The sequence below is a fragment of the Ictalurus punctatus genome, chromosome 23 (genome assembly GCF_001660625.3).
Source record: "Ictalurus punctatus breed USDA103 chromosome 23, Coco_2.0, whole genome shotgun sequence".
NCBI classification, from domain to species: domain Eukaryota; kingdom Metazoa; phylum Chordata; class Actinopteri; order Siluriformes; family Ictaluridae; genus Ictalurus; species Ictalurus punctatus.
In genome coordinates this window covers 15,652,402-15,671,145 of record NC_030438.2, presented here as the reverse complement: position 1 = coordinate 15,671,145, position 18,744 = coordinate 15,652,402, and the positions used below count along the sequence as shown (strand labels likewise).

The following is an 18,744-nucleotide window of genomic DNA, read 5'->3' as shown; positions in this document are numbered from 1 at the left end:
TGTGAAAGGGTACAATAACAGCACTAACTGAAAAAGGGATATGTTGAAGAAAAGAACAAGACAGGGAAAATGCTGATTTTTTTTTTAATATATCAAGAATATATAAGAAATATACATCAGTGTGGTTTTTAATAACTGTAGTAAAATATAATTTAGTTCTATGCATGAATATTAGTTGTACTGTTTAGGTCGACTATGAAAACTCCTCCACTTCCTTCTCCATCTCCTGTAAAGAAATAAAAAGGATGATCATCAGTTCAGTTTTACAATGAAGTAAAAATCACATGAGCACGAGTGTTGTTTGTTATACCGAATATCAGTATGCCTGTGACGGTACGGTACGAGGCCAGACGACCGAATCACACCCGAGCCGATATTCGGAACAGCCGCACGAGTGCGATATGCTGTAGCTTTCATGCAACAGTTCAAGGAATTAATATTCAGTAACTGATGACATTTCAGACACAGATGCCATACCTGTACAAGTGCGGTCTTGTCGTGATGTTTCCTGTGTCTGTAGATGCTCTGGCACAGACGAGCATAAAGCTTCTCTAGACGGTCGACCTCGTAACCCTCAGTCTTGACTATCACCTTCTGCAGAAGATCCTGAAAAAAGTGGATGAGGACCATGCTGTTACTGGACCAACTTGGGTACGAATGTGATCCTGTCCGGATTTTTTAACCTTCAGTTTTATCGGACAAATGCACAAACATTGTAACAGAACTAGGGCTGCAACTAACGATTATTTTCATAATCGATTAATTGGACAATTAATCTTTCGATTAATCAGATTTTTAAAAAACCTTTCAATACCATTTTTTCGCTTATTTAAAATAAAAATCTACAAACTGAGTGTTACAAATATAACTTGAGACTAAAACTACATTAACACAACTAGTAAGAAAAACTCTCGTGTTCCATTGGAGCAGATATTACCCTTCTAAAATTCATGCACTAGATGGTACATGAGAGTACATACGGCATAGTACAAGTGTATAGTACGTCATTTGGGACACAACATCATTTGGTCTGTATTCTCAGACGCATGTTTTCGGAACAGAAGTATCGTTAATGAATAAACGTACCCCGTGCTGCACACAGACCAACGAATATATAATGAGATTCATTGACAACGATTTTCATAATCAAATATTATTATCTAGTTGTTGCAGCTCTAAACAGAACATCTTTTTCAGACTCTAAACAAACAAGTATTTTGTTTTGAATGTTTGTACAAATTGTTGATTATGCAGCCAGTGTGCAATGGCCTCAAGACAGCAGTCTATTGTTCTTACAAATACCTCACCCTTATTAATGGAGGAAAATGTTGGAAACCAAGCCCTGCAGCACTTATATCTGGCCCTCTAAAAAGGGTTCACCTTTAGCTTGTTGTGATCCACAATGAGTGGCTGGCTCCTCTGCTCCAGGATCTTCATGGCAGTGTTCATGTCGAGCAGCTTCTGTTGCTGAGCCTGCAACTTTAAACCTCTGGTCATACGCCTCATCCCTTTCTCTAATAAATAAATAAATAAATAAATAAATAAATAAATAAATAAATAAATAAATCAATCTCAGCATCAACATATTCATTCACGTGACTGTACTTGTTTAGAAAATAGTACAAAATTACATGCCTTGCTAAAATCATACATTCTCCTCCTTTATGTGAATTAATATTAATTATGTCACAGCACTGTCAAACTGTTTGCTCTGATTGGTCTGAAGATATTAATTTTCTATAACAGCAGCTCCGACTGCAAGGCCACATCAATCACACGTTTATAATTATTGTACTTGTTCTAATATGTGATCATTTCTATAGTAACTAACAAAGAGGAATGGTATAAAACAAAGTGTGTAATTATTAATAAGTTTTGCATGAGATGTTTATTTAGCCTTTTGTGAAGGAGTCTCCAGTGCCAGCGCTTTGTAACAGTCAGAGAAAGCTGTAGACGTCTTCAGGACAGAGCAATTTGCATTTCTGGTTTCTCAGTAACGTGATGAGCTGTGTTTTTGTTTTATTAACATCAAGAGAGCAGTTAATGATAGAACTGTTTATAGCTGCTATAAAAAAAAAAAAAGAGAAAGCAACACAAGTGATAACAGGAACTAACTTGTCTTGAGGCTGTTCCACAACAATAAATAAACCGATAAAAATGGCTGTGGTACGAGAGGAATAAAACACTTTGGGACCTTGTGTTATTGGAAAATAAATTTCAAGGTTGTAACAGTAACTTCACTTCATCACACAGATATGACGTTGATCATTTTCCTCGAACAGCACGTCTCTAAGACATAATATGACTCACCTGTACCTGCGTCTTCCTCTGCACTAGGCTCCACCCTCTTATCGCTCGTGTGTTCCACTGGTTGGACCTCACTGCTGTTTCCACTCTCTAAATCCAGAACTCCAGGAGAAGAAGATTTTCCGTTCTGGATCCCATCCACAGAGGAATCGGTGCGATCTCCTTCCGCGCTGCTGATGTGTCCGTTGCGGATGTGCATGGCTTCCGGGATTTCGCTCCCGTCCTCTGTTGAAGTAGGACCCTTCTCCTTATTCTCCACGTCCATCTGTTCAGACTCGTTTTCATCCTGCTCTGCTTCCATCCTCTCGGCTAGTTTTCCCTCTTCTTCATCCTCCTCGTCATCGTCATCTTCTTCATCCGACTCGACTCTGTTCGAGTCTTTCGTGTGGGACTGCGTGTATTTCTTATGGCGCACAAGCCCATTGCTCCAAAGCCTCCTGCGCCTCCTTTTCTTCTGTACAACTATAAAGAAGCCAAAAAATGTTCTTCAGCGTTTGTCAGCATTAGTTACAAAATTCTGATATACTACTATTACAGAAATAATGAATGGTTTAATAGTGAACATGAGATTCAACACTTTCAGGAAGTGATAAAACGTGGCACACTGATATAAATGTGCCGAGAGCCCATTACCTGGTTGTTTTGGTGTAGTTGCTGTTGTAGTAACAGGGGCCACATCTTTGGAAGGGCCACACTCGTTAGTCTTTGGCTCTGATGATGCCGAGACTTTTGGCAGAACATGGTAATATGAAGGTGTAAACCTGGATGATGTACAACCTGAAAATAAACGTTGGGTTAATTAAAGCTACATGTAAAATTGGGTTTAAAAAAACCCCAACAAAAAACGCTGAATTAAAGTGACTGAATGCATTGTTCCTGGTCTAAATAATCATGGACTGAATATATGAAAAATGAACAATTTCACCATAAAAGTGATGCCTACTGTGTTTCACACAAACACGATATCACTTTCAGCACTATGAAATTATTATTTATTTATTTTTTTAAACCCTGAAAACACACTAGCTCCAGGAGTTCCCCCCCAATACAAAAGCATGTTTAAATGATTTAAACTACAAGTCTAGCTTAAGTTGAAGATTTATTTGATCATATAAGCTACATATACACAGCATTTTATATGCTTATATGGGCGTGACACAATCGCTGCCAGTGTGTATGAAAGCATAACGGGTGCATGCTGCTTTCGCTCGGCTTACGCGTCCAGTGTGAAATGGGGCTTAAGACTCTGAAACTGGACGACTGGAGTGCGAATCACAAAGCACCGCGGGATGAAAATAAAGCACGAAACAGCCGATGTTAGTGACATGCTAACCTTAGGGCACATGATAATAGGAGAGTTCAAGTTCTTTTTCACTTTATGTCAGTCACACTGATGTGTACAAGTTTTTAATGACACTTCTATAATACTTAGAAAACCTCGATAACATCGGCAGATAGAACGATATATTACAGTTAGGCGTGCATCCCAAACCACGGACTGCTCTAATGTAGTACACCTATAGTGTCTTTACTATTTAGGAATTCTATTTAATTCAACAGAACAAAGACAAAAATATATATATATATCCGGGACTGTAATAAATAAGAGAACCTCGTGTCAGGTGGGACTCCTTGATCTCAACGCAGATCTTTTCAAAGTTTTCATCCAGTTCATCTTTGATGATGGCGTGAACGGTGTCCTTGAGTGCGCAGGCACGATGACGGATCAGGCGATCTGAAATGGAAAAACCAAACAAAAACATACTTTAGTAACTCCGAACAATATATATTTCCTGTGAAACTGTAGGTCTTCGCAACTAAGCTTTATTTACCGCCATTTGCTTTTGTTTTGTTTCTACTTCACCTGAGGGATCGGTGTCCGGATTGTACTCCAAAGCGTTCTTCCAGATCAAGTCCACGTCGTAAAGGTAGTCTTTCACAGTGACGTATTGGTGCAGGTCGATTTTGGTGAGGACTGTGGACAGGTCCATGGGCTGCTTAATGACTGTAGTGTAATCAGGAACCTGGAGATTCCAAAAGGAGGAGCAAAAAGGAGAAGATTTGGGGTTTTGAATATTAATATCATCATCATCATCATCATCATCATCATCATCTAGCTAAAATACTTAAACAGTGATTTGATTCATTAAATGTGAAGACTCGGACCTCCTCGGTGTCCACTGGCTTTGTGAAGGCCTTAAAGCGCTTGTCCTGAGCGAGTCTGTTGGTGACATCACGCAGGAAGAGGCGGAGTTCCCTGAGTGTGTCCTCTTCCTGTTCCTCTAATTTCTGCTGCTCTTGCTCGGACAGCTGGCGAGGGGCAGGTGGAGGGGCCAATGGGAGAACTTCCAGAGTCCGGAGAACTGAGGAGAACATGCATTCGCAAGTCATTTTTGAACTCATTTTAAATTCTCTATTACTCCTTTCCTCTGACAAGGTCCTGCATTATGTAAACCTTCTGCTGAAATTTCCCAATACACAGAGTAGGTAAGTAATCAATACCAACGTGTGTTTGAGAAAGATTTATTCCTCATGGAGATCATTTACTATATAAATTCCAAATTCAGGTGAAAAATTAAACGAGGAAAGAAAGAAAAATAAATAAATACAATGTAAAAAATGTTTATAAAAAAAAAAAAAAGAAAAAAAAAAAAAAAAGACAGGTCTGTTATACTGTCATAAGCATTTTGTGGCATAGTTTGGGTTCGCATACACTACCAATGAAAAGTTTAGACACCCTCATTCTTTATATAAACCCCCCGACATTTTAGAATAAAAACTCTGGCCAAACACAAATGGAACTATGGGAATTATGTTGTGATAAAAAATCCAAAATAAATCAAAACAATTTAATATTTTAGCATCTTCAAAGTAGACACCCTTTTTGCCTAGAATTTCCAGAAATGCATTCTTGTCATTTTCTCAACTGATTTCTTGAGGAATCCTCCGGAGACGCTTTTTAAACAGTATTAAAGGAGTTCCCACCTAAGCTGGACTCTTATCGACTGCTTTTCGGAATATTTCGCTTCAAGTCATCCGTTTAAATAAATATTTTTTGTAAATAAAATGTTAATGTTAATTTCTTTTGTTAGAAAACTATGTTGGCACGATTATATTTTTATCTACAACACCGATTTCAAACATTTAATTATACACCTTCAGATCAAAAGGTTTTTACGATCATGAGAAACATTTCAGTTGAGTGTCTCCAAACTTTCGACTGGTAGTGCATGTAGTTATACATAAAGATCTAGTCATAGACAGCTCTTTTTTTCCATAGCAAAGCATGGAACAGTTCCAGATTAAGCATGAACCATTAGTCAGTGAGAAAAGGGTATTTAGTTTATTTAACGAACCTTTTAACTGTATAAACATCGTTTTGATCGACTAACTTGACAACACGTACCTGCTTCTCTTTTAGATGGAGGAGCTTTGGCAGCTTGGTTCAGAATGAGATCCTCAAAGAATCTGCGCCTCTCGTCTTTGGAGGGAAGCGGTACGCTGAACACTTCCCCGTACTCCATGCGAAACAGATCCTGCACCTACAGTAACGCAACAAACACACAAAAAAAGCAAATACAGTGGGGTAAGGAAGGGCCAGGTCCAGCAGCCCATAATAATAATACTCTTCTTCAGAAACAGATTATCTACGTTTACATGCCAATCCCAAAAAACTCTAGTGCTTGTCAGTGGGCGAGGCAGCGGCAGGGGTGTGAGCTCTGGTAGTGAAGGTCATACGTACCTCTGTGTAGAGGCTGTGATATGGCAGACTGCAGGTGGCGAGGAGGAGGATGGGTGAGAAGGAGGGGATGTCCTGCAGGAGGCTGAGGAATGTGGCCTTGAGTGCAGAGCTCACTGTGTCCCACCAGCGCTGCATGTGTGGGATGTACAGGATGCTCGGAGCCGTTCTCTTAGCCTCGCAGAACAGCTGGATGAGGACAAATTTTTATTTTTTTTTTTAAACACATAACTGTAACAATCAGAAACCGATGAGTTACATTTAATCATAATAAACATAAATAATCAGCATGGTATATGGAGTCATTCTGGATTGGCACGTTTACTGATAGCAACATGTGTATAACCCTGTGGTGCTTTTGGTGAAACTTAAACAAGAGCAGACGCTAATTAATCACAACGTCCTACACTTGATCATGTGGCAAAAATAGTGTCACAATATTTCATACATGACATGCATCACAAATGACACAAATTTAACAAAACTTGTTCCTATTAAATATATATATTTTTTTAATTATTGGCACAGTGTGATTGGTCAGAAAGATAGCATGGACAGTGGAGTGTGTATATAGCGTACCAGTGCACACGCCTCCTCCGGGCTGGTAGTGCTGACCCCGAAAAGCACCGCCATGTCCAGTGTGTAGACGGTAAACCTCTCCAGGGTATGCAGCATCGCAGGGGCCAGGTGCGTGCTCTGCCCCGAACCCGGATTCCCACAGAGCAGCAGCCGGGGCCTAAACGTGGTCGGCTCCTGGATAACACTCCTGCATCACAGAAACACAAATCAAAGTTATTACGCATTTTTTATATTATATATATATATATATATATATATATATATATATATATATATATATATATATATATATATATATATATAAAAATGACAAACTTTCTAATGAACACAAATGTTAAGTTATATTAAGCCATTTATTGAACACTGACTTGGTTAAATGGAGAAAGGAGCCAGTTGGGCCTGTATTAGTCTGGGCAGGATTACTAGTGCACATAGAGGTGGCCTCGTCATCATCGCTGTGCAGCAAGTCACCTAAAACACCAGCTGCAAAACCTACAGCAGAAAATACGACGAGGGATTACTGACAATCTTTGTTTGTGTGTGTGTGTGTGTGTGTGTGTGTGTATGTCCTTGGCATTATACCCGCAAATTCAAACCAAAATGTGGATAATTACGAATAAGCACTGATAAGCAGACAGTGTGGTATCATGTTTTTTAAAGTGCCCAATAAGTAAGAAATAAAACACCACTTGGGGATGTGCCGTTACAGGACTATATACGACTACACACTAGATCATTAATTTACGATTTATGTAGAGTACATATTAACGAAAGGCCTGGTAAAATAAACCTAAGGTCCATTCAGGGGCACGCAGTCACCAGTGATACAGTAACATACCGCTGTCCTTCTTCTTCTTGATGCCCTGCTCCACGTGAGGGAAAACCTTCTGCAGGGCCTTCATGGCATCACTGAGTGTGTTAGCCAGCAGGGGCTGAACAATAGATGTCAGGGCTTTGGCCGGGGAAGCCACGGCCCTCTGGGACGCAGGCACAATCTTCTTCGTGGCGGACAGGAAATCACGGCCTTCCACGCTGATGGATGCGACATCCAAAAGGAGTTTCTGCGAGGTGGTGTAGATCTGGGGGTAGCGGCGGCGCAGGGCACAGAGGGCTGCTTCTGCACACACTGCTTTGATGTCTGCACCGCAGTAACCTGAGAGAGACGCAGTTTATCAAATCATCTACTAAGAATTTGAACATGGTCGCAGTTCTGCTGAATTCTCGATTCTGATTGGTCAGAAGGTGTTGATTATTTTTCTATAAAGCAGCAACTCTGACAATGTTTACTAAACAGGACTAAATTTTTTTTATTTTTTATTTTTTTAAATGGGCTCGGAAAGAAAAATGTAAATCAGATAAAGTGCAGTTAAATAATCAGTAATAATAATAATCAGAAAATAATCAGCTTTGGGGTGGTAACAGTCAAGCTTCATCACATGGCATTGTGTATGAAATTTCCATTTGATTGCTCGTGAAACCTGAAAGAAAACGACTGGCAATTACATAAAAATAATTTTACTGTTTTTCACTAATAAGCAATATGTAACACACAATGAAAAACAGACCCAGGATCAGGATTTTCAAAGACCCACTGGTGTGTTTTGGAAAACAGCACACGTTTGGCATTTGAGACAGATTGTTGAACAGACACCTTGTAAATATAAGGAGAGGCCATAGAAGACTTACCAACACACTTGTCAGCTAGTTCCTCGAGGAACGCGTCTGATGGCTGCGGATCCCACTGTCGTGTGTGGATCTTTAAAATGTCTTTACGAGCCTAAAAACATGCAAATGACACCAGAACGCCAGCTGAACGTGGGAGTCGTGGGAATTTCATGTAGCCCCCCCCGTGTGTAATATTATCACCTCTGTGTCAAAGTACATTTTTAACAATTAAATTTCAGTGTAAAATCATAAAACGTGTTAAATGTCATTACAATGTTTCTGCTTTTTAGACACACCTCTCGGTCAGGAAGGCAGAACAGAAACTCCCTGTCGAAGCGCCCGGGCCGTCTGAGCGCGGGATCTATGGAGTCTAGTCGGTTAGTGGCTCCAATGACGACCACCTCACCACGACTGTCCAGTCCGTCCATTAAAGCCAGCAGCGTGGACACAATGGAGCTGTTGCCAAAAGAGTCACACTAATTAAAACGTACACAAACCCTGGAGTGCTTTAAAATTAAATGATTGTGAATGAACTGATGATAGATAGTGAGCCATTCACTTTGTGTACGTCAGTGTAATCATCAATAAACAAATCATTTGAAATGCTGAACATACCTGTGGATCTGGTCTTGCCTACTAGAACGAACAGGTGCAATCCCATCAATTTCATCAAAGAATATAATAGATGGACGCATCTGATATGCCTTCAAATCCAAAATGGAAAAACTGGTGTTATAATAAATAAACCTGATAGCTACCTTTACACTTTACACAAAAAAATAAATAAATAAAATCACAAAGGACAAAAAAGGCAGCAGAGATCACAATATAGACAGAAATAAATATACTGCAATTATTTTATGCTTTACAACAATAACAATAATAACCTGAACACATAAAAAGTGACCAATATTTACAATATTGCCACACCTAATCAACACCACAATCAAAGCAAACACTGTCAATACAGTGATTAGTTAATTGTAATCATGCATCTTGCAGACAAATGAAAAAGTATGTACCTGCTCGAAGAGGAGTCGGAGCTGTCTTTCCGATTCGCCCACCCATTTGCTGAGGCAGTCGGCTCCTTTCCTCATAAAGAAGGCCACTTTCTTCTCCCCCTGACTGCATTCGTTGGCCAGCGCTCGTGCCACCAGGGTCTTCCCGGTGCCCGGAGGACCATAAAACAGACAGCCTCTGCAAGCGTATTTCAGAAAATAATGTAAATTAAAGCTGCAAGCAGCGATTAACGGGCCAAGCACCAAAGACGCAGCAACTGTGACATGGAGCCCGAAGAGGAGAAATAGAATGAACATGAATGAATGAATAAAAGATGGGTTCAGAAGCACAGCTGGGAATAAGATGGAAGAGGAAATTAACAGAACAGAGGCATTTATTTGCATGCCAAGAGGTTGAAATGAGCCACAACAGAAAGGAAACAAATGACAACATTAAACACACTTTTAAGAAGTTGCACAGGAATCAAACCGAGGACCTTTACAATTGGTCCTTTTCGCTTATCACAGCGCACCACACAGAGAACGCACGTTTGTTTTGATGCTGAGGAGAGCTTCCAAGGTGAGAATGAGCACACAAAAGCATTAGCTAGAATATCTCTAGAACACTAGGTGGCACTGTGTTCAAATTTCTCAGGTAACTAGGGGACATGCTATGAATGATCCCTACCAAATTTGTTCAGATGTCAAATATTTAAAAATGATATGACAATATATGACAGGCGGTTCGTCCGATCCTGCCAAAACTGGTATCCACAGATTCGCCATGACCCAATGAATCTGTGGACACCAAGATGATCATTTTCAAACTAACTATTAACAAACTAAAACATCTCGTGACCTGTAGGTGGTGCTGTTCCCAAATTTGGCATGGACCCTCAGATCATACTGGTGATGAAGCTTACAAAAGTTCTTTACAATCTATCAAAGTATGGCTGAGATACTGCCTCAGATCCAATTTTAGGTCAACATCGTTAAATTTGCAACATCATAACTTGAACAAATATGAACATCAAAATTTCGTTTTCGCTATTTGTGGTCATTCTTGTCCACCAAGCCAATTTTGGTAAGAACTGGACAAAATTTGAATGAGGTGCAGCGAAAAATCTGAATACTGCATATTTCAAAATAGTGACTACTGTAATTGGGTGGAGTCTTAATGTAAGATATGTATTGTGATCACGATGAGGAGATTAATCTGATAAACCAAATTTCTTCTAAGTTCAACAATTATAACCATTTGAAAAGTGAATTTTTGAACTAGAGGTGGTGCTATAGAGTTGGTCCTAGAGAGCTCATAATTGGTCCAGATACTATTCATGGTCATATCTAGGAGTGTACCAAATGTCATCATTGTCCTACTCATGGTTCATAGGGCTGACATTTACTCCCAGTTTTTGGGGGAGAATGAAAAAGAAGAAGACTAAGAGATACAATATCTTGTGAAAAAAGAATGCCAATAAATAACACCTACCGAGCTAAACATTTTGTTAAAAAGACAGATGGTTTATCCTTCCACTGTTTTAGGCAAATATTCCATTTGCATACTAGACAGCTGAGGTAGAGAAGCTGGCATACAAATAAAGATAACGTGGGCGAGTAACGAAATGTTTGAAACCATTTGTGTTTGTCATGCAAACTGTCAAGAGACACACTCCTGCCAATCCCCCCCCCCCCGACACTATCCAGAGATCATCCATTCAGGAAATTATATAACCCATTTGACTCAACCAAACAACTATACAAATATCACTTAAGTACTTCATGAATGGCAAAATAAATCTCTAAAACTTACCATTTTCCTAATAAATGTCCTTTATTCTTCAAGTCTGTGACTTTTGAAGCAGTTTATATTGTACTGGTTTTATTTATTGGCTGCAGTCCATTCAGAGAACTCCTTTTGCAGGATTGTGGTAATGTATTGTTAATTTTCATGCAAACAAAACACAACCTAGAGGTAGTTTTTGTTGTTTTATCGTGAGGTGCGCAATTGTCCAGTTCACGCAATGTTTCCTAGTTAAAGAGTAAACTGCTTAAAATTTCTAAAGGTTTTAGAATATAGCTATTCTTTTTTTTCCCCCCAATTTAATTTCTCCAGCAAAAGGTACCATCCCATAGACTTTAATTCCACCTACACATATACACAAGCTCTGTTTGCTTTAATATTCAGATTAATGACCCTTATATCCCTGATTATCAATATCTAAATTCAATAAACTCAAAGCCACTGGGAGAGTCTGGGGATCCATCTTGCCATAATAGATCAACATACAGTATACTTATTTCTGTAATGCATTACCTTGGAGGCTGAATCTTAAAGCGCTCAAAGACCTCAGGGTAGAGCAAAGGAAAGACCACCATCTCCTTTAAAGCAGAGATATGTCTATTTAAGCCACCGATACTGTCAAAGCGCACCTAGAACCAGGTAAAATCAACAGTTAGCGAAAAGAGATCTGGTGCCTTGTTAAATGATTGAATATACATTACAAACAATATGCAAAAAGACAAAAATACACAAACCGTCTGGTCAATCTGCATCGGATCAACATCTGCAAGACTTGCTCCAATCTTAATTCGGTCCTTGTGGAGTCCCAACAGATCCTCTTTCCGGAAGTTCATTGGAAGGCATCTACAGGACAAATCAAAACTTTTAAACACTTTACCTAAAGCTGTAAATATATAGACGTAGTAAACAATCCAGCACATCACAAACGTTTCTAAAGAACCAAAAGATTTTGTTCTTCGTAAGTTGGGCAAACAAAGTTGAAGCTTTATTCTATTGAGTTTTAAAGTTCTGAGAGTCTAAATGAATATCGAGGATTTTCATCAATGTGTCGATTATTAAATTTGAGGAAAATGTAACTAATGATAAGTGAGTGTTTGTGGGGATTTGCTTTTTGTGGCCAAAATAACGTTTTAGTTACGGTACTAGTATCAGAGACGAAATACTGGTATTGTGACCTCCCTAGAACAGACTTTTATGTAAGGAATAACACACAAAGCATCGCATTACAAAAAAAAATTATCTGAAACAATATCCATTTATAATTAGCTTTTGACTAATGTTAAGTGTCCACCATAAATATCCCCGTATTTGAGCTGTTACTATTCATAGGATAACGTATTAGGGTTATATTAATGTGCTAATTCTATCATTAAGGTCACACTCACATCTACAGCCGTGTATAATCACATTCATTAACTTGATGAGAAAAAAAAAGGTCTTCACGATAAACATTCACATAAACAACTGTTTCGGTCACTATGATTTGTTACATTCTCAGAAAACCAGTCTAGACTGGCTTTCACTAAACATCCTACATAGGGATTTCATTAGCGAGAGACTTTTACCTGTTTGTTGACCTGTTCCGACTCTTATTCCTCCGCCTCTCAAATTTCTCATCGTCGGATGAAGACGAGGAGGTCGAGTCGCTACTGTGGATGGCATGTCTCCGTCTGAAGGAGGAAGAACGTTCAAAAACATTCGAGGTTCAGTGACAAAACAGATAGTGAATAACAGTGACGAGTGAATTTCCACAACCAAATATGACCCCAAACGTGAATAAACACACCCAAATCTGCTTACTCCACCTCTTAAACCAAAGTGCTTGCACAGAACTGGCTGCATTTTTGGGCTTCTCAGTGACTTTGTGCCTTATAAAGCTTTATCTTACCCATCAGGTTCAATTCTCCCTAAACTGTAGTGAAAGGAGCAGAAGAAAACACAACAGGCTTAGGGGGGTAAAAAGTGGAACTAAATATTAAACTAAAGTTCATGATCAGGGTGGCCACTCCTGACCTGTAGCCCAGAGGATTAAGGTGCCAATTTACAATTAGAATTTTTCATCAAATCATACAATCGTTACATCATCCCTAACCTAGAAAACATGAATGTAGAAAGAAAGAAACTTGAGAGCAATGGTGACCTGCTACTTCTGCGTCTGTTGTATGGACTGCATGGCCCTGTGGCGCTGAAGGAATACCTCCGTCTGGTCGGGGTTGAGTGTCGGCGAAAAAATATACTCTGCTTCCTCGGCTCTAGAGATGAAAAAAGAAAAAGATCAACAAGACAGTATAAATCGGTAAGTCCAAATGGCTTCCAAATCATTCAAGCAGTGGAATGAAAAACTTTGAGGAGAACATCTCAATTAGCTTTCAAACTTTTCTTAAAAGAGCAACCTGCCTTATGTCAACAGTTCAGGCTGCTGCTGGTGGTATAATGGTGTGGGGAATGACGTGATACGATCATCATGTCAACATGGACCAGAATCTCAAAGGACTGTTTAAAACACCTTGTAGAATCCATGCCATGAAGACCTGAGGCTGTTCTGATAGTGTATGTTTTGTAGACTGTGGTGACTCATAACACTGACCCTCGAGAGGAGCTTGGTAGCGTACAACAGCTTTCCTCTGTCTGAATTCGTAGCGTTTCTGATTATCTTCTTCCTCTTCATCGTCGTCGTCGTCACCTTCATCGTTGTCCTCCTCCTCTTCTTCTGCAGTGCCTTCTCCGTCTTCATTTCCATCCTCTTGGTCGGTGTATTCTAGGAACGTTCGTAATTTACAGTTATGTTGTGGAACTTTTGGAAAACATTCCTACAAGAAGGTTCTCAGTATGGGTTTTGTTTAAAAGCTATACGAAAAATGCGTTTCTATCGATCACCAACGTCTTCATCTTCATCATTACCATCGTGGCCGTTCTCTTGCTCATCGGCACTCTCCTCGTCTGTTCTCTGAGAGGACTTTGTGGTTCTCTTCCTCTTGGATCCGGAGTACATTCTAAGATCCTACACAGGGGGAAAAAAAATGTAGTCGAGAGCCGTGCGTGTGTGTATACTGTACTTAACTCAGTAAGTAACGGACGGCACTCACCTCCTTCTTAGAGTCTCTGCTACCCAGCCTTCTGCGCATTTTCTGCATGTCATCCATTTTCTGGAGAACAGCTTCTGCAGTGCTGGAGGGGAAGACATCTTTAAGAACAAAACGCTCAAATAGCCATAATGCATCTGCAATCCAAAATGTTTTTTTCTCTTAAAGATCAACTCAGTGCACTATGTAAAGAACAAAACACTTGGCAACATGCTGTTATTGGAGTTACTCTTACCACCTTAAGTTGATTCCTTTCTTAGCAGCATGACAGTTTTACTCCTCTCACACCAAAACAAGTTTTATGTATTAAAGAATGTCACGCCACACGTTTCATCCATTTTTAGGTACATTTAACGCTGGGCAAATATGATCATGTCACCCCAATTTTAGCATCGCTCCAGTTTCAGGATCCACTTGAAGAGTCTGCTTGTTTTTAAAGTTCTTAATGATCAAGCTGCTTCCTATCTCAAAGATTTTCTTATTCTATATTCCATATTCCGTCACTGCCCCTCTTTATGGAAGTAATTGCCACTGGACATCCACCTTGCACCTTCTATTATCATTTTTAAAAAGAGGCTGAACATGCATCTTTTCTCCCAGGTGTTTTAATCTAATTTTAGCATTGTTTTATTGTCTGTTTTCTATTTGATTTTATTCTGTTTTTCTATTTAAATTTTTCTTACTCTGTTCAGCACTTTGGTTCACTTTGCTGTGTTTAAATGTGCTATATAAATAAAATTGACTTACTTATTGTGGAATGTCCATGGAACAAGTTACTTCCTGTTATCACTTCATATAAGAGCTATAAACAGTCGTTTCCTTACTAGTCTTTCTCTCTCTCTCTCTCTCCCCCTGGGGGGGGGGGGGGTCGGGGGGGCGCAGTTTGTGAAACCGTTTCAGAGCGAGCTCATTAATATAAACCTGTGATTTGCCTTGCAGTCTGCACTATAGTCTGCACTACAGTCTGCACTACAGTCAATTAAATCAAACACTATCTGACCAATCAGATCAGAGAATTCAACAGCGCTGTGGTATAAATGTTTTAATATGAGCTGTGTCTGAGAAGACTTTACAATATTTCTTTGTTTATTTGTAAATAACGGCATACTTTGTAATGAGCCGGTCATAGAGGACAGATTGATCCCTGGCGTTAAACTTGTATCTTGTGATTCTGGAGCTGCGTCTCACGGTGCAGTCCACTTTTCTCTCTCGTAATCGCGCACGAAGATTTTTTGAGGCTGCTGCCCCGTCAATCTCATCTTCGACTGTGAGGGGGGAGAAAAAAAGCACACTTTTCAGAAATCATAAGCATGTTATTTTCAGACACCGTACTCGTATATTGTTTAAAACCGTTGTCTCAAAGTAAGAAATGTCTCAAGCAAGCATTAGAACTAATAGATTGCAAAGCTATTGCAAAGCACCTCGTGTTTATGTTAAGAAATAATCTATTATCTTGAATATGTATGAAATTGGAAGAACTCGAGCCAGACGCCCACCGTTAATCTCGTCACCGGACTTCTCGTCTTTTTGCAATCTTGGAGATTTCCTATTAGAAATACATAAACGTATAAATGTATTATTTCCATAACATGCTCTACATATTTTTTTTTTTTATAAGAAACGACACTCAGATGTAGAGAGAAACAGTACCTTAAACGCTTCATGCTTTTCTCATCCTTTGGAGGAGAGCTGCTTGGTTTGTTACTCGCATCAGCAAAAGAAACAGCATGTTTGTCTGTTTTGGCTCTGGTCTTCATGCCTCCTCTCTCCATGCTGCCTTTTTCCTTAGCAGACAAATAGCCCTAAAAATGAACATTCATCAGCTATTATATCAAACATAGTGTGCATTTGAGTTCTTCCATTTCAGAGTTTCTCTAGTATCTGTATTACTGTATCGCTGTACGTGGACATAATGTACACAAACGCTCTTCCTCGCGTTTCCTTGCTTTAATTCCAACATAGCAACAACTAGCCGTGCTAACAGAGGCATCATTAGCGTGAAGTCCACTGCTGTCCAAGTGTCTCGCTATTGAAAAGGCAAAATTACTCATTTTTCTTCTCAGCCGTTCTCTTTCGCTTATAATGACATGCTAAATAGAGAGATATTTATTAATATAAAATCTTTGTTTACTCACACACACGCACACACACTACGGGTCAAAAGTTTGGAGACACTTGACTGAAATGTTTCTCGTGATCTTAAAAAAAACTTTTGATCTGAAGGTGTGTGATTAAATGTTTGAAATTGTTGTTGTAGACAAAAATATAATTGTGCCGACATATACATTTCTTTCATTAGAAAACAAACAATTTATTTACAAAAAAAATATTTTTAAACAGAAGTTCAGAAAAGCAGCCGATAAGAGTCCAGCGTAGGTGGGAACTCCTTTAATACTGTTTAAAAAGCATCTCCGGAGGATTCCTCAAGAAATCGGTCGAGAAAATGCCAAGAATACATTTCTGGAAATTCTAGGCAAAAAACGTGTCTACTTTGAAGATGCTAAAATACTAAATTTTGACTTATTTTGGATTTTTTTTTTTAATCAAAACATAATTCCCATAGTTCAATTTGTGTTACTCCAGAGTTTTGATGAAGTTATTATTTTAAAATGTGGAGAGAAAAAAAACAGTGTATATACATATACACACACACACACAATATACCCACACACACACACACACACAGAGGGATGTGCAAAGAGAGTCTTGTTTATCCATCCATCCATCTTCTACCGCTTACTCCTTCTTCAGGGTCACGGGGGAACCTGGAGCCAATCCCAGGGAGCATCGGGCACAAGGCGGGGTACACCCAGGACAGGGTGCCAGTCCATCGCAGGGCACAATCACATTAGACATGCCAATCAGCCTACCATGCATGTCTTTGGACTGGAGGAAACTGGAGTACCCGGAGGAAACCCCCGCAGCACGGGGAGAACATGCAAACTCCGCACACACGGCCCCGGCGGGAATCAAACCCTGGACTCTGGAAGTGTGAGGCAAACAAGCTAACCACTAAGCTACTATAATTTATTTATTTATTTAAATTATAGCTTAATAAAAAGGTGCCATTTGTGGTCTAATTTGTGTCTAACATTCAGACAGTAGCATGGAGTGCAATGTGACTTTAAGCTATATTCAATTTGAATTATTTAGTTACAAATGTGCTTCGCTTAACATATGAAGTGCTTTGCATTTATTAGAAATTCTCATTTCTAACTGTAGCAATTCATAATTGTAGTTTAGCGCTAATATGAATTTTGGGTGTTCAAGAAGTTCAGCCTTTAAGTGATTTGGTTTTACTGATTAATTTTAGACAAAGTATTGTTTTGGTATCGAGAACCGCGACAGTTGGTATTGGTATCGAAGTCAGACGGTTTGGTATCGTGCCATCCCTGTACAGCAGCACCGCTACACTGATACACAGCCGTGTTTACATTTCTAACACTCATCACCGTTACTGAGGAACACAACTTCCCCCAACAACATGCTCTTTTCTGCCAATTCAGACAGATTGGAAGGATAAAAATCAACTGATTTTGTGCCAAAAACACTAAAAACAGATAAACACCTCGATAAATTTGCCGTAAACACGTAAACAGGCACTGCCAAGCCAGCTAGCAAGGGAACTGGACAAATATACATGTTTGCACATTAGCTAATTCATTAGCCGCTAGCACCTTACTAGCCGGCTAAGTTAGCTAACTGCTGATTAAATTTGACTGGACGTTGAAAAATAAAAGTGTAAAGTTTTCAGAAAACACCCCAAAAAAACAAAAACAAAAAAAACAGTATTATGTCTGAGTTAGAAACTCACATTAGTGGGGCTGTTCTCGGTGCTGCTGTAACTGTCAGTCAGGCCCTTCTGCAGGCGCGCGGACTTTTTCTGCGCGCGCCGCAGCGACAGAAACTCGGTGCTTGTGTCCATGTCAAAATCCCCCTTCAGCGGCTCGGTGACCGAACTACTCCTGCGTAGCATCACCATCTTATCTTTTACAGTCGAAACCAGCTCATTTACAGATAACCCGACCTTTATTCGATCGCTAGAACCATATCAATAAAAACCAACCGATTCGGAGACAATTCGGAAAAAAATATCCGTCTATAAAATAACACCCGCTTTTCTCTTGATTTCTGGCGCCATAAACGTCACGAGAGCCTGATAGCGACTCGATCGCGGAATGTTCTCTCGAGACGAAAACTAGATCCGACCAACAACCCACCGGGAACTCTTCATACGCTTTATCATATATTCCAAACGTCAAATCATGGGAAAACCCGCGTAATACTAGCACATAGTAAACGCGAAGGTTTGTTTACTCTGCTTTGAAGCGTTACGTCGGACCAAACAGTTTTGTGAAGCTTGCGTGGGGATCTTACTTCAAAAGTAGTGCCGGTTGTGTTTTTGGCGCGCCACAAGTTAAGCCGTGCTCCGTCTTCTCATTGGCTAATGCAAGCCACGCCTACTGACAGACACTGACTACAAAACAAACCCAAAAAGGGCTTGAACAGTTCATGGCCATTTCACAGAATTAAAAGAATTCATATTTTGTATTAGAATCAGTTCATGTC

General features: G+C 39.6%; 1 protein-coding gene across 2 annotated transcripts; it reads right to left on the bottom strand.

Moving 5' to 3' along the window:
* Positions 1-67: 67 nt before the first annotated feature.
* On the bottom strand, positions 68-18,533 carry LOC108256384 (ATPase family AAA domain containing 2). 2 transcript variants are annotated; one of them, XM_017453186.3, is made up of 29 exons: positions 17,990-18,533; positions 15,826-15,977; positions 15,672-15,721; positions 15,284-15,440; positions 14,179-14,260; positions 13,994-14,093; positions 13,680-13,850; positions 13,233-13,344; positions 12,981-13,004; positions 12,658-12,762; positions 11,827-11,935; positions 11,606-11,721; positions 9,313-9,487; positions 8,906-8,994; positions 8,587-8,746; positions 8,312-8,402; positions 7,464-7,778; positions 6,994-7,117; positions 6,626-6,812; positions 6,050-6,235; positions 5,714-5,849; positions 4,474-4,670; positions 4,172-4,331; positions 3,920-4,042; positions 2,941-3,084; positions 2,311-2,769; positions 1,381-1,514; positions 478-606; positions 68-226 (listed from the first exon to the last, which is right to left on the bottom strand). In XM_017453186.3, the coding sequence occupies exons 1-29, from the start codon at positions 18,155-18,157 to the stop codon at positions 194-196; spliced, it is 4,188 nt and encodes a 1,395-aa protein (XP_017308675.1). In that variant the 5' UTR covers positions 18,158-18,533; the 3' UTR covers positions 68-193. The 2 variants fall into 2 exon arrangements, with proteins under 2 accessions (XP_017308675.1, XP_017308677.1); XM_017453188.3 differs by lacking the exon at positions 12,981-13,004.
* Positions 18,534-18,744: the final 211 nt, after the last annotated feature.